General features: G+C 41.5%; 1 protein-coding gene across 2 annotated transcripts in view; it reads left to right on the top strand.

Moving 5' to 3' along the window:
- Window positions 1-16,188, top strand: part of LOC110509050 (collagen alpha-1(I) chain) — a 59,688-nt gene that overhangs the window by 6,168 nt on the left and 37,332 nt on the right. For both annotated transcript variants that reach the window (XM_036966668.1, XM_036966669.1), the window contains exons 2-13: window positions 6,806-6,859; window positions 7,015-7,104; window positions 11,269-11,313; window positions 11,437-11,481; window positions 11,585-11,647; window positions 12,459-12,515; window positions 12,622-12,648; window positions 12,777-12,848; window positions 14,587-14,649; window positions 14,896-14,931; window positions 15,068-15,115; window positions 15,755-15,829. In XM_036966668.1, coding sequence (XP_036822563.1) covers window positions 6,806-6,859; window positions 7,015-7,104; window positions 11,269-11,313; window positions 11,437-11,481; window positions 11,585-11,647; window positions 12,459-12,515; window positions 12,622-12,648; window positions 12,777-12,848; window positions 14,587-14,649; window positions 14,896-14,931; window positions 15,068-15,115; window positions 15,755-15,829 — 675 coding nt within the window. The remainder of the gene's footprint in view (window positions 1-6,805; window positions 6,860-7,014; window positions 7,105-11,268; window positions 11,314-11,436; window positions 11,482-11,584; window positions 11,648-12,458; window positions 12,516-12,621; window positions 12,649-12,776; window positions 12,849-14,586; window positions 14,650-14,895; window positions 14,932-15,067; window positions 15,116-15,754; window positions 15,830-16,188) is intronic.

Below are 16,188 nucleotides of genomic sequence, written 5' to 3'. Positions count from 1 at the left end.
AGGGGGAGCGGGAGCAGACGTAACATGTGCAGCGAAAGTATTTGATTGACAACAAACACAATTAGAATCAAGGTCCGAGGTCAAGGACAACACCTGAAAGGAGGGGAAGGATGGGGAGAGGAGTCTGCTGCTAATACTACTTTAACCTGTAGACTCATCATGAAACTACAACATGTTTGAAAACCCCTTATGAGATATTCAGAGCTAGATATTGGATTTATCTAGACATTATACAGCAGACCTGTAGGGCCAGGATGTATTCATATAACAGCAGATCTGTAGGGCCAGGATTTATTCCTGAACAGCAGACTTGTAGGGCCAGGATTTATTCCTGAACAGCAGACTTGTAGGGCCAGGATTTATTCCTGGCCATCTGACATGACCAGGAAGTGTCTGTAGCCATATAGTGTCTGTAGCCATATAGTGTCTGGAACCATGTAGTGTCTGTAACCATATAGTGTCTGTAACCATATAGTGTCTGTAGCCATACAGTGTCTGTAGCCATATAGTGTCTGTAGCCATACAATGTCTGTAGCCATATAGTGTCTGTAGCCATACAGTGTCTGTAGCCATATAGTGTCTGTAGCCATACAATGTCTGTAGCCATATAGTGTCTGTAGCCACATAGCGTCTGTAGCCATATAGTGTCTGTAGCCTGGAGTGCCAGATGGGAAGTGTTTATACTTTTGGCACAATTTCAGCTCAGTCAGGTGCAGCAAAAGTATTTGACTGAAAACAAAATATTTGAATCCAGGTCCAAGGCCAAGGACAGCACATAAAATGAGGGGAGGGGTGGGGAGAGGAGGCTACTGCTAATATTGTGCTTTCATACTGAAGAATGTCCAAACTTTGGAACTCCCCATTCCATTCTTCCACTTTAACCTGTACAGTCATCATGATGCTACAACATGTTTGAAAACCCCTTATATTGGATTTATCTAGACATTGTACAGCAGACCTGTAGGGCCAGGATTTATTCCTATACACCAGACCTATAGGGCCAGGATTTATTCCTGACCATCTGACCTGTAGAACCAGGATTTATTCCTGACCATCTGACCTGTAGGGCCAGGATTTATTCCTATACAGGAGACCTGTAGGGTAAGGATTTATTCCTATACAGGAGACCTGTAGGGCCAGGATTTATTCCTATACACCAGACCTGTAGGGCCAGGATTTATTACTGACCATCTGACCTGTATGGTCAGGATTTATTCCTATACAGAAGACCTGTAGGGCCAGGCTTTATTCCTATACAGGAGACCTGTAGGGCCAGGGTTTATTCCTGAACATCTGACCTGACCAGGAAGACCTCCTGTTTTTAGTCTTCCTCCAGTGGTCATTGGACACTTCGGGGTCAGATGGGACATTATCCTGAAGGAGATCAGATAGTACTTTATTAGTCCACCAGAGGGGATATTTGATTGCACCAGCAAATACTTACATCACCAATACATTCACAATAAAAACACAACAAGGACCGATAGACACTAAAGCAGCAAATCATCAATGAATATAAAAAGTGTTCACAGTGAAAAGCCTCATAGGAGCATATGGTGAAAAGCATAGCCATATAGTGTCTGTAGCCATATAGTGTCTGTAGCCATATAGTGTCTGTAGCCATATAGTGTCTGGAACGTTATAGTGTCTGGATTGATATATTGTCTGGAACGATATAGTGTATGTAGCCATATAGTGTCTGGCACCATATAGTGTCTGTAGCCATATAGTGTCTGTAGCCATATAGTGTATGTAGCCATATAGTGTCTATAGCCATATAGTGTCTGTAGCCATTTGGTGTCTGTAGCCATATAGTGTCTGGAACGATATAGTGTCTGTAGCAATATAGTGTCTGGAACGATATAGTGTCTGTAACGATATAGTGTCTGTAGAAATAGTGTCTGGAACGATAGCATCTTTAGCCATATAGTGTCTGTAGCCATATAGTGTCTGTAGCCATATAGTGTATGTAGCCATATAGTGTCTATAGCCATATAGTGTATGTAGCCATTTGGTGTCTGTAGCCATATAGTGTCTGGAACAATATAGTGTCTGTAGAAATAGTGTCTGGAACGATATAGTGTCTGGAACAATATAGTGTCTGTAGCCATATAGTGTCTGTAGCCATATAGTGTCTGTAGCTATACATCGTCTGTAGCCATATAGTGTCTGTAGCCATACAGCGTCGGTAGCCATATAGTGTCTGTAGCCATACATCGTCTGTAGCCATATAGTGTCTGTAGCCATACAGTCGTCGGTAGCCATATAGTGTCTGTAGCCATATAGTGTCTGTAGCCATACATCGTCTGTAGATTAAAGTGTCTTTAGCCATACATCGTCTGTAGCCATATAGTGTCTGTAGCCATACATCGTCTGTAGCCATATAGTGTCTGTAGCCATACAGTCGTCGGTAGCCATATAGTGTCTGTAGCCATACAGCGTCGGTAGCCATATAGTGTCTGTAGCCATACATCGTCTGTAGCCATATAGTGTCTGTAGCCATACAGTCGTCGGTAGCCATATAGTGTCTGTAGCCATATAGTGTCTGTAGCCATATAGTGTCTGTAGCCATACATCGTCTGTAGCCATACAGTGTCTGTAGCCATATAGTGTCTGTAGCCATACAGCGTCGGTAGCCATATAGTGTCTGTAGCCATACAGCGTCGGTAGCCATATAGTGTCTGTAGCCATACAGCGTCGGTAGCCATATAGTGTCTGTAGCCATACAGCGTCGGTAGCCATATAGTGTCTTTAGCCATACATCGTCTGTAGCCATATAGTGTCTGTAGCCATACAGTCGTCTGTAGCCATATAGTGTCTGTAGCCATACAGTCGTCGGTAGCCATATAGTGTCTGTAGCCATATAGTGTCTGTAGCCATACATCGTCTGTAGCCATATAGTGTCTGTAGCCATACATCGTCTGTAGCCATATAGTGTCTGTAGCCATACATCGTCTGTAGCCATATAGTGTCTGTAGCCATACAGCGTCTGTAGCCATTTGATGTCTGTAGCCATACAGCGTCTGTAGCCATATCGTGTCTGTAGCCTTATAGCGTCTGTAGCCATATAGTGTCTGTAGCCTTATAGCGTCGGTAGCCATATAGTGTCTGTAGCCATATAGTGTCTGTAGACATAGAGTGTCTGTAGCCATACAGTGTCTGTAGCCATACAGCATCTGTAGCCATATAGTGTCTGTAGACATATAGTGTCTGTAGACATATAGTATCTGTAGCCATTTGGTGTCTGTAAAATGCATAGCCGCGGGAAGTAAGGGTGCTGAAAAATCTGAATAAAGATTTTTTTTTGGGTGAAAAATATATTTTTTCACTACAGTCTTGCACTGGGTGTTTAATAGTGCTGTATTAGCGGACCGAAATAGCATCTGGAACGATGTAGCGTCTGTAGTGTGGTCAAATATATTTTTTCAGCACCCCCCCCCCCGAAAATAAAATTCCCGAAATTTACAAAACATTTTTTTACAAACGCAGAACCCCAACCCCGAAACTACTTCTCGCAGCTATGGTAAAATGATTCTGTCTGCCATCACACTGCCAGGCTCCAGCAGATACTGTGGAGGGGGTTCACCTAAAGTTAGTTCACCTAAATGATGTAATAGGTAACTCAACATATTATCTGTTGATTATGGGAGTCAAGGGAAACCCACTGACCAAAAAACTGGTTGAATCAACATGGAAAAATGATTGGATTTTTTTTTGTTTAAGTCCTCAGTGTAAGAGAATTCACTCTCTTTTGACCTAAATCCAATGGCATGGTGAATTGTTGATTTCACGATGAATTCACGTAAGTTGATAACAGCCAAATATGAATTAAAACTACGGTAGACATTGAACTGAAACTCCTTTCTAGGGAGTTTTTCCTAGCCACCGTGCTTCTACACCTGCATTGCTTGCTGTTTGGGGTTTTAGGCTGGGTTTCTGTACAGCGCTTTGAGATATCAGCTGATGTACGAAGGGCTATATAAATACATTTGATTTGATTTGAACTGATGTCTGTGCCAAGTGGGTCGCAATTATTATTACCGTTGTTGTGGGCCAACGAATGGGCTATGATAGCATGTCGTATCTTCCACACTACCTTTTCCCGTGGGAAGCAGCACCAGATAATTATTCTCCTAGTCTTGTTTTCTCAAAAAGAAACATGTTTCCTAAGACACAAGGTCACATTTGTGCGTGTGAGAAAGCGAGAGAACGAGAGAGGAGATTAAAGCTTGCAAGAAAGGCATTTCATTGTACCTGTGCACGTGACGTTAAAACTTGAAACTTGATTAGATACACTACAGCCATATATTGGACACTTATGATCATGACAGATAAACCTCATACTATTATTGAACATAATTTCCAACTGAACAAGTTGTGGCCAAACCAGGGCCTGTACAGCTACATGGTTGCAGGCTTTTATCGGGGCGGTAGGGTAGCCTAGTGTTGGACTAGTAGCCGGAAGGTTGCAAGTTCAAATCCCCGAGCTGACAAGGTACAAATCTGTCGTTCTGCCCCCTGAACAGGCAGTTAACCCACTGTTCCTAGGCCGTCATTGAAAATAAGAATTTGTTCTTAACTGACTTGCCTAGTTAAATAAAGGTTAATTAAAGGTAAAATAAAATAAAAAATAGTCCCAGCCCAGCAATTAATACACGATGCAATTGATCACTTAGCTGTATCAGGGCAGGAACAAAAGTAATCATTGGGAAATTCAAATCAAATCAAATTGTATTTATCGTATGCACCGAATGTAGTAGACCTCACAGTGAAATGGTTACTTACAAGCCCTTAACCAACAATGCAGTTTAACAAAAATTATAAGTGTTAAGTAGATAAGTAAAAAATAAATGAAAATTATCTATTTAAACAGGGCACCTATAAGAAGTAGCCTTTATACATACAGTAGAAAAGCAAAAATATCTTGACTTGCTTTCCTTTGATACTTAGTTATTTATGGCTGAGTGGTGAAGTGAGGACTAGAGGTCTGGCCAGACCATAGAGAACCTCTAAATTAAACCCTGAAAGTTCCAGAATGGGTTGAAAATGGCAGCCATATTGGCATGGGAGAAATCCAAACAGTCTAATTGTAATGAATGGCAGTAGAGGCCTCTATTCTAAAAAGGCATATGATATATCAGAACTTGTGTAATATAATTATTGTCAACCTAATACATTTTTTTTAAATATAATTGTAAATACATACTTATATGGGTTTTATACACATTTTCTGTACAGTATAAATATGTAAACAGACCATAAATGTCTCAATTTTTGTTTTCTTGGAAAGCTGTGAGTGCTATTAAATGATACAACATCAGTGTTTGTTGTATTTACAACTTGTCCAAGTCCTGTCATCAACTGAATGACTGTGGATTGACTGCATTGTTTGAATGGAATGTTGGCATATTGGCAGTTAATGTGAAAAATGTATGGAATCATTCCTCTAGAACTGGCTAACAAAAATACAGTGGGCCTCCCGGGTGGTGCAGTGCATCGCAGTGCTAGCTGTGCCAGCAGAGATTCCGGGTTCAAGCCCAGGCTCTGTCTTAGCCGGCTGCGACCGGGAGTCCCACAGGGCGGCGCACAATTGGCCTAGCGTGGTCCGGGTTAGGGAGGGTTTTAGGCTGCAGGGATATCCTTGTCTCATCGCGCACTAGCGACTCCTGTGGTGGGCTGGGCGCAGTGCACGCTGACCAGGTCACCAGGTGTACGGCGTTTCCTCTTGACACATTGGTGCGGTTGGCTTCCGGGTTGGATGTGCACAAGAAGCAGTGCGTCAGTGTGTCAAGAAGCAGTGCGGCTTGGTTGGGTTGTGTTTCGGAGGACGCATGGCTCTCGACCTTCGCCTCTCCCGAGTCCGTACGGGGGTTGCCAGCAATGAGACAAGACTGTAACTACTAACAATTGGGGAGATAAAAGGGGGTAAAAAATAATAAAAAATAATAATACATTTCAAACATGCAGTGCAGATAAATTATTCAAATAAATTCTTCAAATTCATTATTTTACAGCACTGGTTGACCCTGACCTTTATCAAATCAAACTTTATTGGTCACATACACGTGTTTAGCAGATGTTATTGCGGGTGTAGCGAAATGCTTTGTGTTTCTAGCTCCAACACTGCAGTAATATCTAACAAGTAATATCTAACAATTTCACAACATATACCCAATACACACACATCTAAGTAAAGGAATGGAATTAAGAATATATAAATATATGGACGAGCAGCATCGACTAAGATACAGTAGAATATCCAGTAGAATATCCCATCATAAGAAGGTTAATGTGCATTCTAGTATTCCCAATTCTATAGGCCAGACAAGGTCTTCATCTGCTTGTTGCTATGTAGGGCTGTTATGCAGGGTTGTTATGCACTCTCTACCTCCCACCAATTTGGGCGCATTCATTGTTTCATTATTTACATGTTTCATTATTTAAATTAATTTGCCCTTTGTTTGTTAAATATTTATCAATTTCCCGCTAAACATCTCACCAGTAATTAATTTACTGTTTAATCCTTGTAATTTCCTAGTAACATTACTAGATATCTAGAACATAGAGGTTACATTTGTTTGAAATATGTTTTGGTTTATCATATTCTATTGAAGGGTTTTCTGCAAATCTACTTCAATTTATTTTGCTTGAGCTACACAGTCATACTTTTAACTTTGGAAAATGTGGTTTTACGTCTAACTGAATGGATATTGAGTTCATCATTGTTTCTCCGCTGAAGGTGTTTCTGTGCTGGGTTTTTAGAAACATTTGCCAGCTATAATGAGTGTGTGTTGTTTTTTTCTAGTGTGCGTGTACTGGGAAGTCCATGTGTCACTGTGAAGGAGTCAAAGGCAACAAGGTAACCAGAACACCAGCACACAGCTTTGAGACTGTATTGATTTAGAATCAATCCTTTTAATACTACATTATTTATGCCTCATGATCACTGTTATTTCTCCCCATGATCTACACACACACACACACACACACACACACACACACACACACACACAGGGAGAAAGGGGTCGTGCAGGAGAGACGGGTCCACCTGGGTCGGTTGGGCATCCAGGCTCAGAGGGTCACCTTGGACCTGTGGGGCCAAAGGTCAGGTGTCTGTTATCATTCTTTACTGTCCTTTCCTAGGAAGTGTAGAACTTGCCCTTGAACACATATCTAGGATTATATATCCAGATTCCCCCACTCCTTAACCATTAGGGGGGGGTTGAACAACTGGTTTCTAACATCTCCCCTGTAACATACCATGTAGCAAAACCAATTTAACCCACGGATGTTGTTCTGACTGAATTGTACATTTTAGTGTGCCGAGACTTCTACAGTCACTAATAGTTACTACTACTGCACCTTCTTTCTGTTACGGAACCCAATAATTAGCCTACAGATAAGGTTGCACTCACTTTGTCTAGGGGTATTAGGCCTAGTTAACTGGTCAGTAACCTAATTTAAGATGTGCATCTATGTGAGAAATCAGTGTATGTGCCCAGGGAGATAATACATGAACAAAAAGGAAAAATACAAAATGCCCCAAACTAAAGACAAAAACAAACGAAAGGTCTCATGACCACCAAAACAAACCAAGCAGCCTTACAGCTTACCAGCTGCTACTCTGACTGACCATCACCTTCAATGGCAGCACCTGATGTGCTTATCAACAAGGCTCAGCATCTGGACCAGGTTGCAGCTGCCCCCTGGGGGATGGAGTGTGGAAGTGTATCCTGTCAATATGTTTGCCTAACTGTGCGCTAACGCGACACAGCCCACTACATAACACTATCGTGAAAAATACTTTGATTACAAGCAAGCACACCATTTTTCTTCAGGAAATTAAATTTTTCTAGTTTGAATTACTAGCTATCACAACATGCTCCTGACCCTCCTGATGTATTTAAAGTGTAAATGGCGACTCTACTGTAATTACAATAGGCTACATTAATATTAGTTTCCATTCATACAAAGTGTCAGGTAAATATCCACAGTGGAAATACATCGTTTCTATTGTACGGAGAACTTGTCAAATAGATAAATCCCTCTTAGTCTGTTCAAAAAGGACTAAGTTGTTCCGCTGATAATACCAACCAAGGCGAACATATCTCAAAACACTTTGGGTTGCAAGCCGGACTAAGGTAACAACAACATAATCTTTTAGGGAATGGTAACAAATAATGGTTTCAGAGACATAAAGGAAGAGGCGAAGCAGGACGGATAGCTGGGCCCGAAATGTATCTTCTTCAGCAGGTGGCGTATTTGTCACAAAGCGAGGAGTTTTTTTTTGTATGGAGGTCAATGAGAGAGTGTTGAATTTGGTTAACAAAAGATGTAATGGCTTATTTGCAACGTCTGGCTTATTTGATCAAAATACATGTTTTGTAATGCTTAGGTTGTTACGAGTGTACTCATATAAGTAGGAAATAAGTTGCAGACGCACAAATATATACCCCCAAGACATTTTTAGGGGGGGGGGGGGGTATGATACTTATGCCTCAGTAACTTTCTCACTCATCATTATTCCCGATTCATTCAGGATTATCTGTAACCATGGTAGCATCCACATTAGAAGTGTTTAGAAACATGTTATATTCTTATTTACAATAAAAGTGACTCCAAAATGACACAATACATTATTTACCATTTCATTTCTATTGGGCACAAAATCATCTGAAACACAACCTAAACAAACAGCAAATGCTTCTAACAAATGTGTCGTCACACACTTGATGTAGTCATTGCGTGCTATGAATATGGAACCAAATGCATAACTTTTTACTAATTTAATACACATATAAGTGAATTTGTCCCAATGCTTTTGGCCCCCTAAAATGCAGGGCTATGTACAAAAAAGTGTTGTCACATCTTAACGGTTCACCCAATATGGATGAAAATGAAAGCTGACAGTTTGCACTTTAACCTCGTCGTCATTGTATCTTTTCAAATCCAAAGTACAAAAACAACAACAAAATGTCTCAACACTTTTAGAGCTCACTGTGTGTCTATCAGATTCCAAAACAACAATGTCAATGTTTTGGTTGAACAAGAAACCACCAGCAGAACACATCAGATGTCTAAAGAAACCGTCCTCCATAAATAGTGCTGTGGACAAGGCCTTACAGAGTGAGAACGGGCACCTGAACCTGTTCCTTCCGCCTCTTTCTCAGCCTCACACTGGAGTCTAAATCAGACTCACTTACGAGGCCTTCTGAAAACAAAAAAGGAGGCAACTGGCAAAAGCAATGAGGAAGCAGTCAAGTACGTCAAGGAGAAGATCAGGGAGAATCCCTCCAGAAAGGTGAATCAATCTGTACCACTGTCTGAATGAACTAAAAGACCATTCTCTAGTGGAGGAGATCCAAAGCTACCTGAGCTCAGGAAGTCTCTCAAAAGCCAAACTGTCAGCTGGACTGTGGTCACCTCTGGTTTCCTGTGTTACTGACTTCAGAAGAGGAGCTGGATGTGTTTTACCTGAATACATACTCTAGATCAGAGGAATGTCTTCTTAGGTTGCTGCCAGTGGTCAAAACCTCCAGAACAGCTCTGTAAGTATAAATGTTCAATTTTCACCTTCCTCCCATTCTACACCAGATTAGCTTGTCATTTGTCAATTAGCTTGCAATTTTCACCTGGAGACCATGTTGATCCAATCGGGGAGAAAGTGTATGACGTTCAATCTCCATTTCTCTGTGAAAAGTCTTGCCGATAGTATCAATCGACACACTGCATGCACCTGACACTGTATTGTGTGTGACCATATTGTTTTGGTCCATTGTCTAGGCTGAATGGATGTAACCTCTCAAAGCGACGCTGGGAAGCGTTAGTGTCAGTTCTCGGCTCTAAACCCGCACACCTGAGAGAGCTGGACCCGAGGGACAACAACCTGCGAGATTCAGCTGATCCTTCCTGACCTTGGGGATCCTCACTGTATTCTCCCACATGGCAGTGTTTCCTCTGTTAATTCCTCTATATATATTTCAGTGTAAACTTAAATGAGTAACACTGGCATGGGACCCCTGCCAGTGGTTTAGTTATGTTTGAGTCACTCAGATAGCATAGGAACACGGCATAAGACATGGTAAAATGTGTAGAATTGCAGGAAATTAGCTTTAAAACAAGGTGACTTCATAGTAAAACTATGTTTGACATGATGGGTTGTACTTGGAATAAGAGAGTACAAATCAGTCTATTTCTGAGTGTGTAAGGCTTTCTGCAGGTTGTCATTCTGTTTGGTCACAGAGGAAGGCTGTGGTTTTCTCGCTTCAGCACTGAAGTCAAACCAGTCACTGATAAAGCTGGATCTGAGCTTTTAGCTGAATTTATCCCTAAATGTATTTCCAAGTTGCAGTATTCCAAAATAGCTTTGAATTGAAATGCCATCAAATATATTTAAAATGTTACTTATTTTAGGCAGGTTAGTAGTGGAAAGATTGAGCAGATAGCTTTGTATTGTTTGTGAACTAACAAACACGCACAAAAACCAAGGGGAAACCAGAGGGTTAAATAGGGAACAAGGATATTGGAATGGAAACCAGGTGTGTACAATGAAGACAAAACAAATCGAAAATGAAACATGGATCGGTGGTGACTAGAAAGACGGTGACGTCGACCGCCAAACGCCGCCCGAACAAGGAGAGGGACCAACTTCGGCGGAAGTCGTGACAGTTCTACAGGAACTGCACCGTACAGTGAAGACCTAGTCTTCTTGGGTTGGTCGTTCAAAAAATACATTATAAATGAGAAATACCAGTAAAAATGTTCTAAATTATTGTTCACCCAAAAATATGTTTCAAAGGCATTGATAATTTCAGAAGACTGAATAATCACTTTAACTAAAACTGTGTCCCACTTCTTCTTCACTTATAAGACTGGACACTAGACCTCTTTCGTAAATGTAAGACTTAAATGTTGGCAGTTACTTAAATATGACAAAGGGCTCTTCAAATATCTCTTGTCCTAAGATGATGTCCCCTGTATTTGTAGTGTTCATAAGACACAAGGCTTAAACGATGTCAGTTACTGACACATGAAAACAACTCGACAATCTGTAACATTGCAAAACCCCTTAGTTCAGGAAGGGGTAACGAGGTGTGTGTGTGCTTGCTTGCTAGTGTGTGTAATGTGGTTAATGCAGGGCATTGTTCCGATCCACAGTAATCCATCCTATTCTCTCAGGCTACGGTAGCACACTATTACTCGTCCATGTTTTTGGGGACAGTAATGTGTGAAATCACATCTGAATCATGTTTTAATTGTCTTTCCCAGGGAGATGTGGGCCCTCATGGACCTCCAGGAACAGATGGCGATCGGGTAACTTTCCACAAATGTCTTTGCTGATATGTAAATGGTATAAGTGTGTGAGTGCGTGAGTGTGTGTGTGTGTGTGTATTTGCTGTATATTTAGTAAATTTATAGTCCTGTTTATTTCTTCAGGGACCTGAAGGTAAAGAAGGATTTTCTGCGACACCAGGTCTACCGGTAAGACTGTGTGTGTGTGTGTGTGTGTGTGTGTGTGTGTGTGTGTGTGTGTGTGTGTGTGTGTGTCTTTGTCAGTGTAATATTTACCCGACTCTTCCCCTAGGGCATCCCAGGCCTTCAAGGACCAATGGGCCAACCAGGTTCCCCAGGATGCAATGGGACAGAGGTGGAGTAACAATGGCTATTGTCCCATAAATCTCTCTCTCTATGTGAACCTCTCTGACAAAAGAAGATATCACCCCAAGCTATCCAGATGTAGACAAGACTCACAGATAGTCACACACTCTAGTTAGACAGCAGGATCATCACTACCGTCTATCTTCACATAGTATCACAATCGTCCCATATAATGGCACCCTATTCCCTAACATGGATCAGACTAAGTGTCCACTAGTTTTTCTGTTAAAGGTAATGCATTATGTAGGTGTAACGATGTACGCTGAGAGTCAGGAATCAAGTTCAGTGACTGAAAACATTTAATTAATAAATGGAACAAAACAAGAAACCCAGCACCGACAAGGAACAGGAACAATGACGACTGGGGAAGGAAACCAAAGGGAGTTTTTTAAATATATATATAACCTTATTTAACCTAGGCAAGTCAGTTAAGAACAAATTCTTATTTTCAATGACGGCCTAGGAACAGTGGCTTAATTGCCTTTTTCAGGGGCAGAACGACATATTTGTACCTTGTCAGCTCAGTGATTCAATCTTGCAACCTTTCGGTTACTAGTCCAACACTCTAACCACTAGGCTACCTGCCACCAGGTAGGTAAGCCTAGTGACATATATAAGGGCAGGTAATCAAGTAGGTGATGGAGTCCAGGTGAGTGTCATTATGCACAGATGCGCCATAACGAGAAGCCTGGTGACCTAGAGGCAGGAGAGGGTGCACACGTGACAGTAGGGTAATAGTGCTCCACTTAGGACACGGTGCCACATTCATTCTAAGTGATGATAACGACATGTCTCCACAGGGTGAGAGAGGTGCTACTGGTCCAGCTGGTCCCTGTGATGGTGATGATGGATTAAGAGTAAGATGGATGGTTACACAACTTTTTATTTTATTTGTGTGTTTAACTACTGTCTGTCATAATATGCTTTTTTTTTGTCATATTTGTCTTTCTTCTTCTTTTTTAGGGTTTACCTGGAGCACCTGGACCAAAGGTAATCTCTCCAGCTCTTCTTCCTTCTCCTGCTCATTCCTTCTTCATCATCATCATCATCATCATTATCACCATCATTGTCATTATAATTATCAGCAGAATTAACATTTTGTGTGTATGTGTGTGCAGGGTGAATCCCAAATGTTAATTGGGTTTGGACAGTCAGGGAGACCTGGACCCCGAGGAAGGGACGGTGACCAGGTAACTCACAGCAACCCATAATATAGCATCACTCTATTCCTCTGTCTATCTTCTCCTCAAGCTTCAGTTCCGTCCTCCACTTCCTCTATACTTCCTCTATATTCTATACTTCTATCCTCTATACTGTAGGGGGCCGTCTTTCGGATGGGACGTTAAACGGGTGTCCTGACTCTCTGAGGTCATTAAAGATCCCATGGCACTTATCGTAAGAGTAGGGGTGTTAACCTCGGTGTCCTGGCTAAATTCCCAATCTGGCCCTCAAACCATCATGGTCACCTAATAATCCCCAGTTTACGATTGGCTCATCCCCCTCCTCTCCCCTGTAACTATTCCCCAGGTCTTGCTGCAAATGAGAATGTGTTCTCAGTCAACTTATCTGGTAAAATAAAGGATAAATTAAAAAAATACTTCCTTTTTCTCAATCCAAAATGGGCCTCTGCTTCCTGCACGTGTAGAGATCAGAGAGGTTTTGATGGGTGTATATGTGTAGCAGAAACTCACTCCTCAGCCTGCCCTGAAGTGTTGCCCCTTATGCCATTGAAGAAGGTCATAATTGGTGGCGCGTTAGGTTGAAATACTCCATGAAGGTGGTCACATGTGTTTGCAAGGCAGATGTCCCGAGTTTGAGCCAGGGTATGAGCCCGATCGGAGGGAATCAGAGGTATTCACTAAGCAAGCAGTATGGTAATACGGATCACCTTGTACACTGATAGGCAAGATGACAGTTTCACTATGAAAACACTAATCAAATCCTCTCAGACATCCACTAGTGCATTATGGGTTATGGGCTGGGCATTCTTCTCTTCTCCTGATCAGAAGCTAGGTTTCCATGTCAATATTCTAAAATCGGCAAAAGGAAAATATGTGCATTTTCCCACCAGATGTGTGTCCACCAAACAGATTGTTTTTTTGCGTATAAAAGTCAGTGTGTGATGACGTAGTGCACGCGAAATGATTTTTTTTTTCACTTACAGTATTCGTGTACCGAATAAAAATCAAATGTTCAATGTGTTTCCATTGCATTTTCAACTCTACCGATTAGTTTTGTCACAAACTGTTGTGTTAAATAGAAAATGTGTCTTCTCTGGTCTTGTTATGTGTGCTCTAGCCAACAGCTCACAGACACTGTGTGGGTAGACTGTGATGGGTAGGCTAGTCTACATGCTGAGGTTATTATTATGGATAATTATTGAAAGGAGCATCAAACTCATTCCATGCACTTTCACCAACCCTATGAAGTTAATCTGTGAGAGAAAAATGACATATTTACCTGATTTGTTTAATATTAATAGTTAACAATTAATATGCTTAACTATAGACATTTCTATTCTTCCAATCCCTTTTAGCTCTCAGCAGTTGGTCTAGGCGTATAGTCAAGGACATTCTAGGCGACTCCGGTTGGAGATTAACTTGAGGAACAGAATAGACCTGTATTGTTTCCAATCATCTTTGCTTCTGAGTAACTTGGCCACACGGCATAAGACAAAGAGCCTCTGAGAAGTGACCACAGTTCTTCAGTCCATCCTGTTCTTCTCATATCTTCCAAGGGCACAGCTGTTCACTTGTTTGCACGCTATGACCTCACATACCCGATACACATAGCCACGAAGAAGAAAACAAGCTAGCTTATGATGCCCCGATCTGCCAGGATATAGACATTAACCCATCTGTCAGTGGTGTCTTATAGGGTGTCCGATCAGAGATAGACATTAAACTATCTGTCTGTGGTGTCATACAGGGTGTCCACGGGGTAACAGGACCGACAGGACAACAAGGGGACGTTGGGCCCCGTGGTGTCGTTGTGAGTGAATTATTGCGCCTGGTCTCAACTGTGTTATACATGTTTTATGCTATATTAATGTATTGTGATGTTTGTCTTCTTCAATGACATGTTCACAGAGATGACATTGGATTGCATCTTACTGTGCAGTACTGTACTGCTCCATGTAGGTTTTGTAACAGTCAATTCTCTGGTGTTAGTGTTGATGATGTACTGGGTATAGTTATGTCTTGACCTCCTTCCTTGTACTTACTACTCTCTATCTAGGGATTGCTAGGTCTACCCGGGATCCCAGGGTTAAAGGTAATAGGTCACAGTGTGTGTGTGTGTGTGTGTGTGTGTGTGTGTGTGTGTGTGTGTGTGTGTGTGTGCGTGTGTGTGTGTGTGTGTGTGTGTGAAGGTTGCTCAGCTGTGCTGTAACTGATGTTATTTGCTGTAGGGTCAAGAGGGACGCAGCTCCAGTATCCCTGGCTCTGGTGGTCCAAAGGTAAAGACACTACTTCACTGTGTAGCTCACATCATGTTGTACCATCATCATCATCATCATCATCATCATTGCATGTGTCCCTCGCCTATATCCCTTATTCCTCATATTATCTTTATGCACTGAGTTTCTCAATTGGAATGATTGAAATGCTTACTTTTAATTATTGATTATATCTGACATTATATATGCTAAAGCTCTTACGCTGAAGCTCATAAACCTACATATAATTTTACCTATACGGCATCCAATTACTTCAGTCAAAGGCCCTTTAAAATTGTGTCATTAAATGTTCTGTTTTTTTTGGCTATGTTTTGTAGTCGATAAGACATGACCACCAACTCTACGCTGCCACCTTGTGGCCAGTCTGTGGAGCTGCACTTGAAATATGAAGTTGGGAATGCTTTCGATGTCTGTTTTTTCTTGTTTGAAATGACATGTGTAACATAATGTGAACGTGTGTCTTCATGTTTAATAATTATCTGTACTAACCCTCCTACCCTCTTGGACCAGGTTTCTCTCATTTAATGAGTCATTCTAGCATCATGATGTCATATAACGAGCATACAGGTGGATGACATTTGAATTCCATTCCAACTACAGGATATATATGTGTGTGACCGGTTCCCTTTTCTCTTGAAGGGACACCAAGGGCCACCTGGATTCCCGGGACCCAAAGGGATCAAACTATATGCCCACGCTCCCTCCGATTTGAAGGTATAGTCACACCAAGTCAGAGCTACGTTTAAATACTACACTGAACACAAAATAGAAATGCAACATATGAGCTGAAATAAAATATCCCCGAATTGTTCCATATGCACAAAAAAATTGTATTTCTCTTAAATTGTTGTGCACAAATGTGTTTACATCCCTGATAGTAGGCATAGTGTAGCATGTCGGGATAATAAAAGGATACTCTAAAATGTGATGTCTCAAGTTTTGAGGGAACGTGCAATTAGCAGAGCTGTTGCCTGAGAATTGAATGTCCATTTCTCTACCATAAGCCACCTACAACGTTGTTTTAGAGAATTTGGCAGTACATCACAACCGCAGACCACGTGTAACCACTCCAG

Source organism: Oncorhynchus mykiss, chromosome 28 (genome assembly GCF_013265735.2).
Source record: "Oncorhynchus mykiss isolate Arlee chromosome 28, USDA_OmykA_1.1, whole genome shotgun sequence".
NCBI lineage: Eukaryota > Metazoa > Chordata > Actinopteri > Salmoniformes > Salmonidae > Oncorhynchus > Oncorhynchus mykiss.
This window is presented reverse-complemented; position numbering and strand designations above follow the sequence as displayed.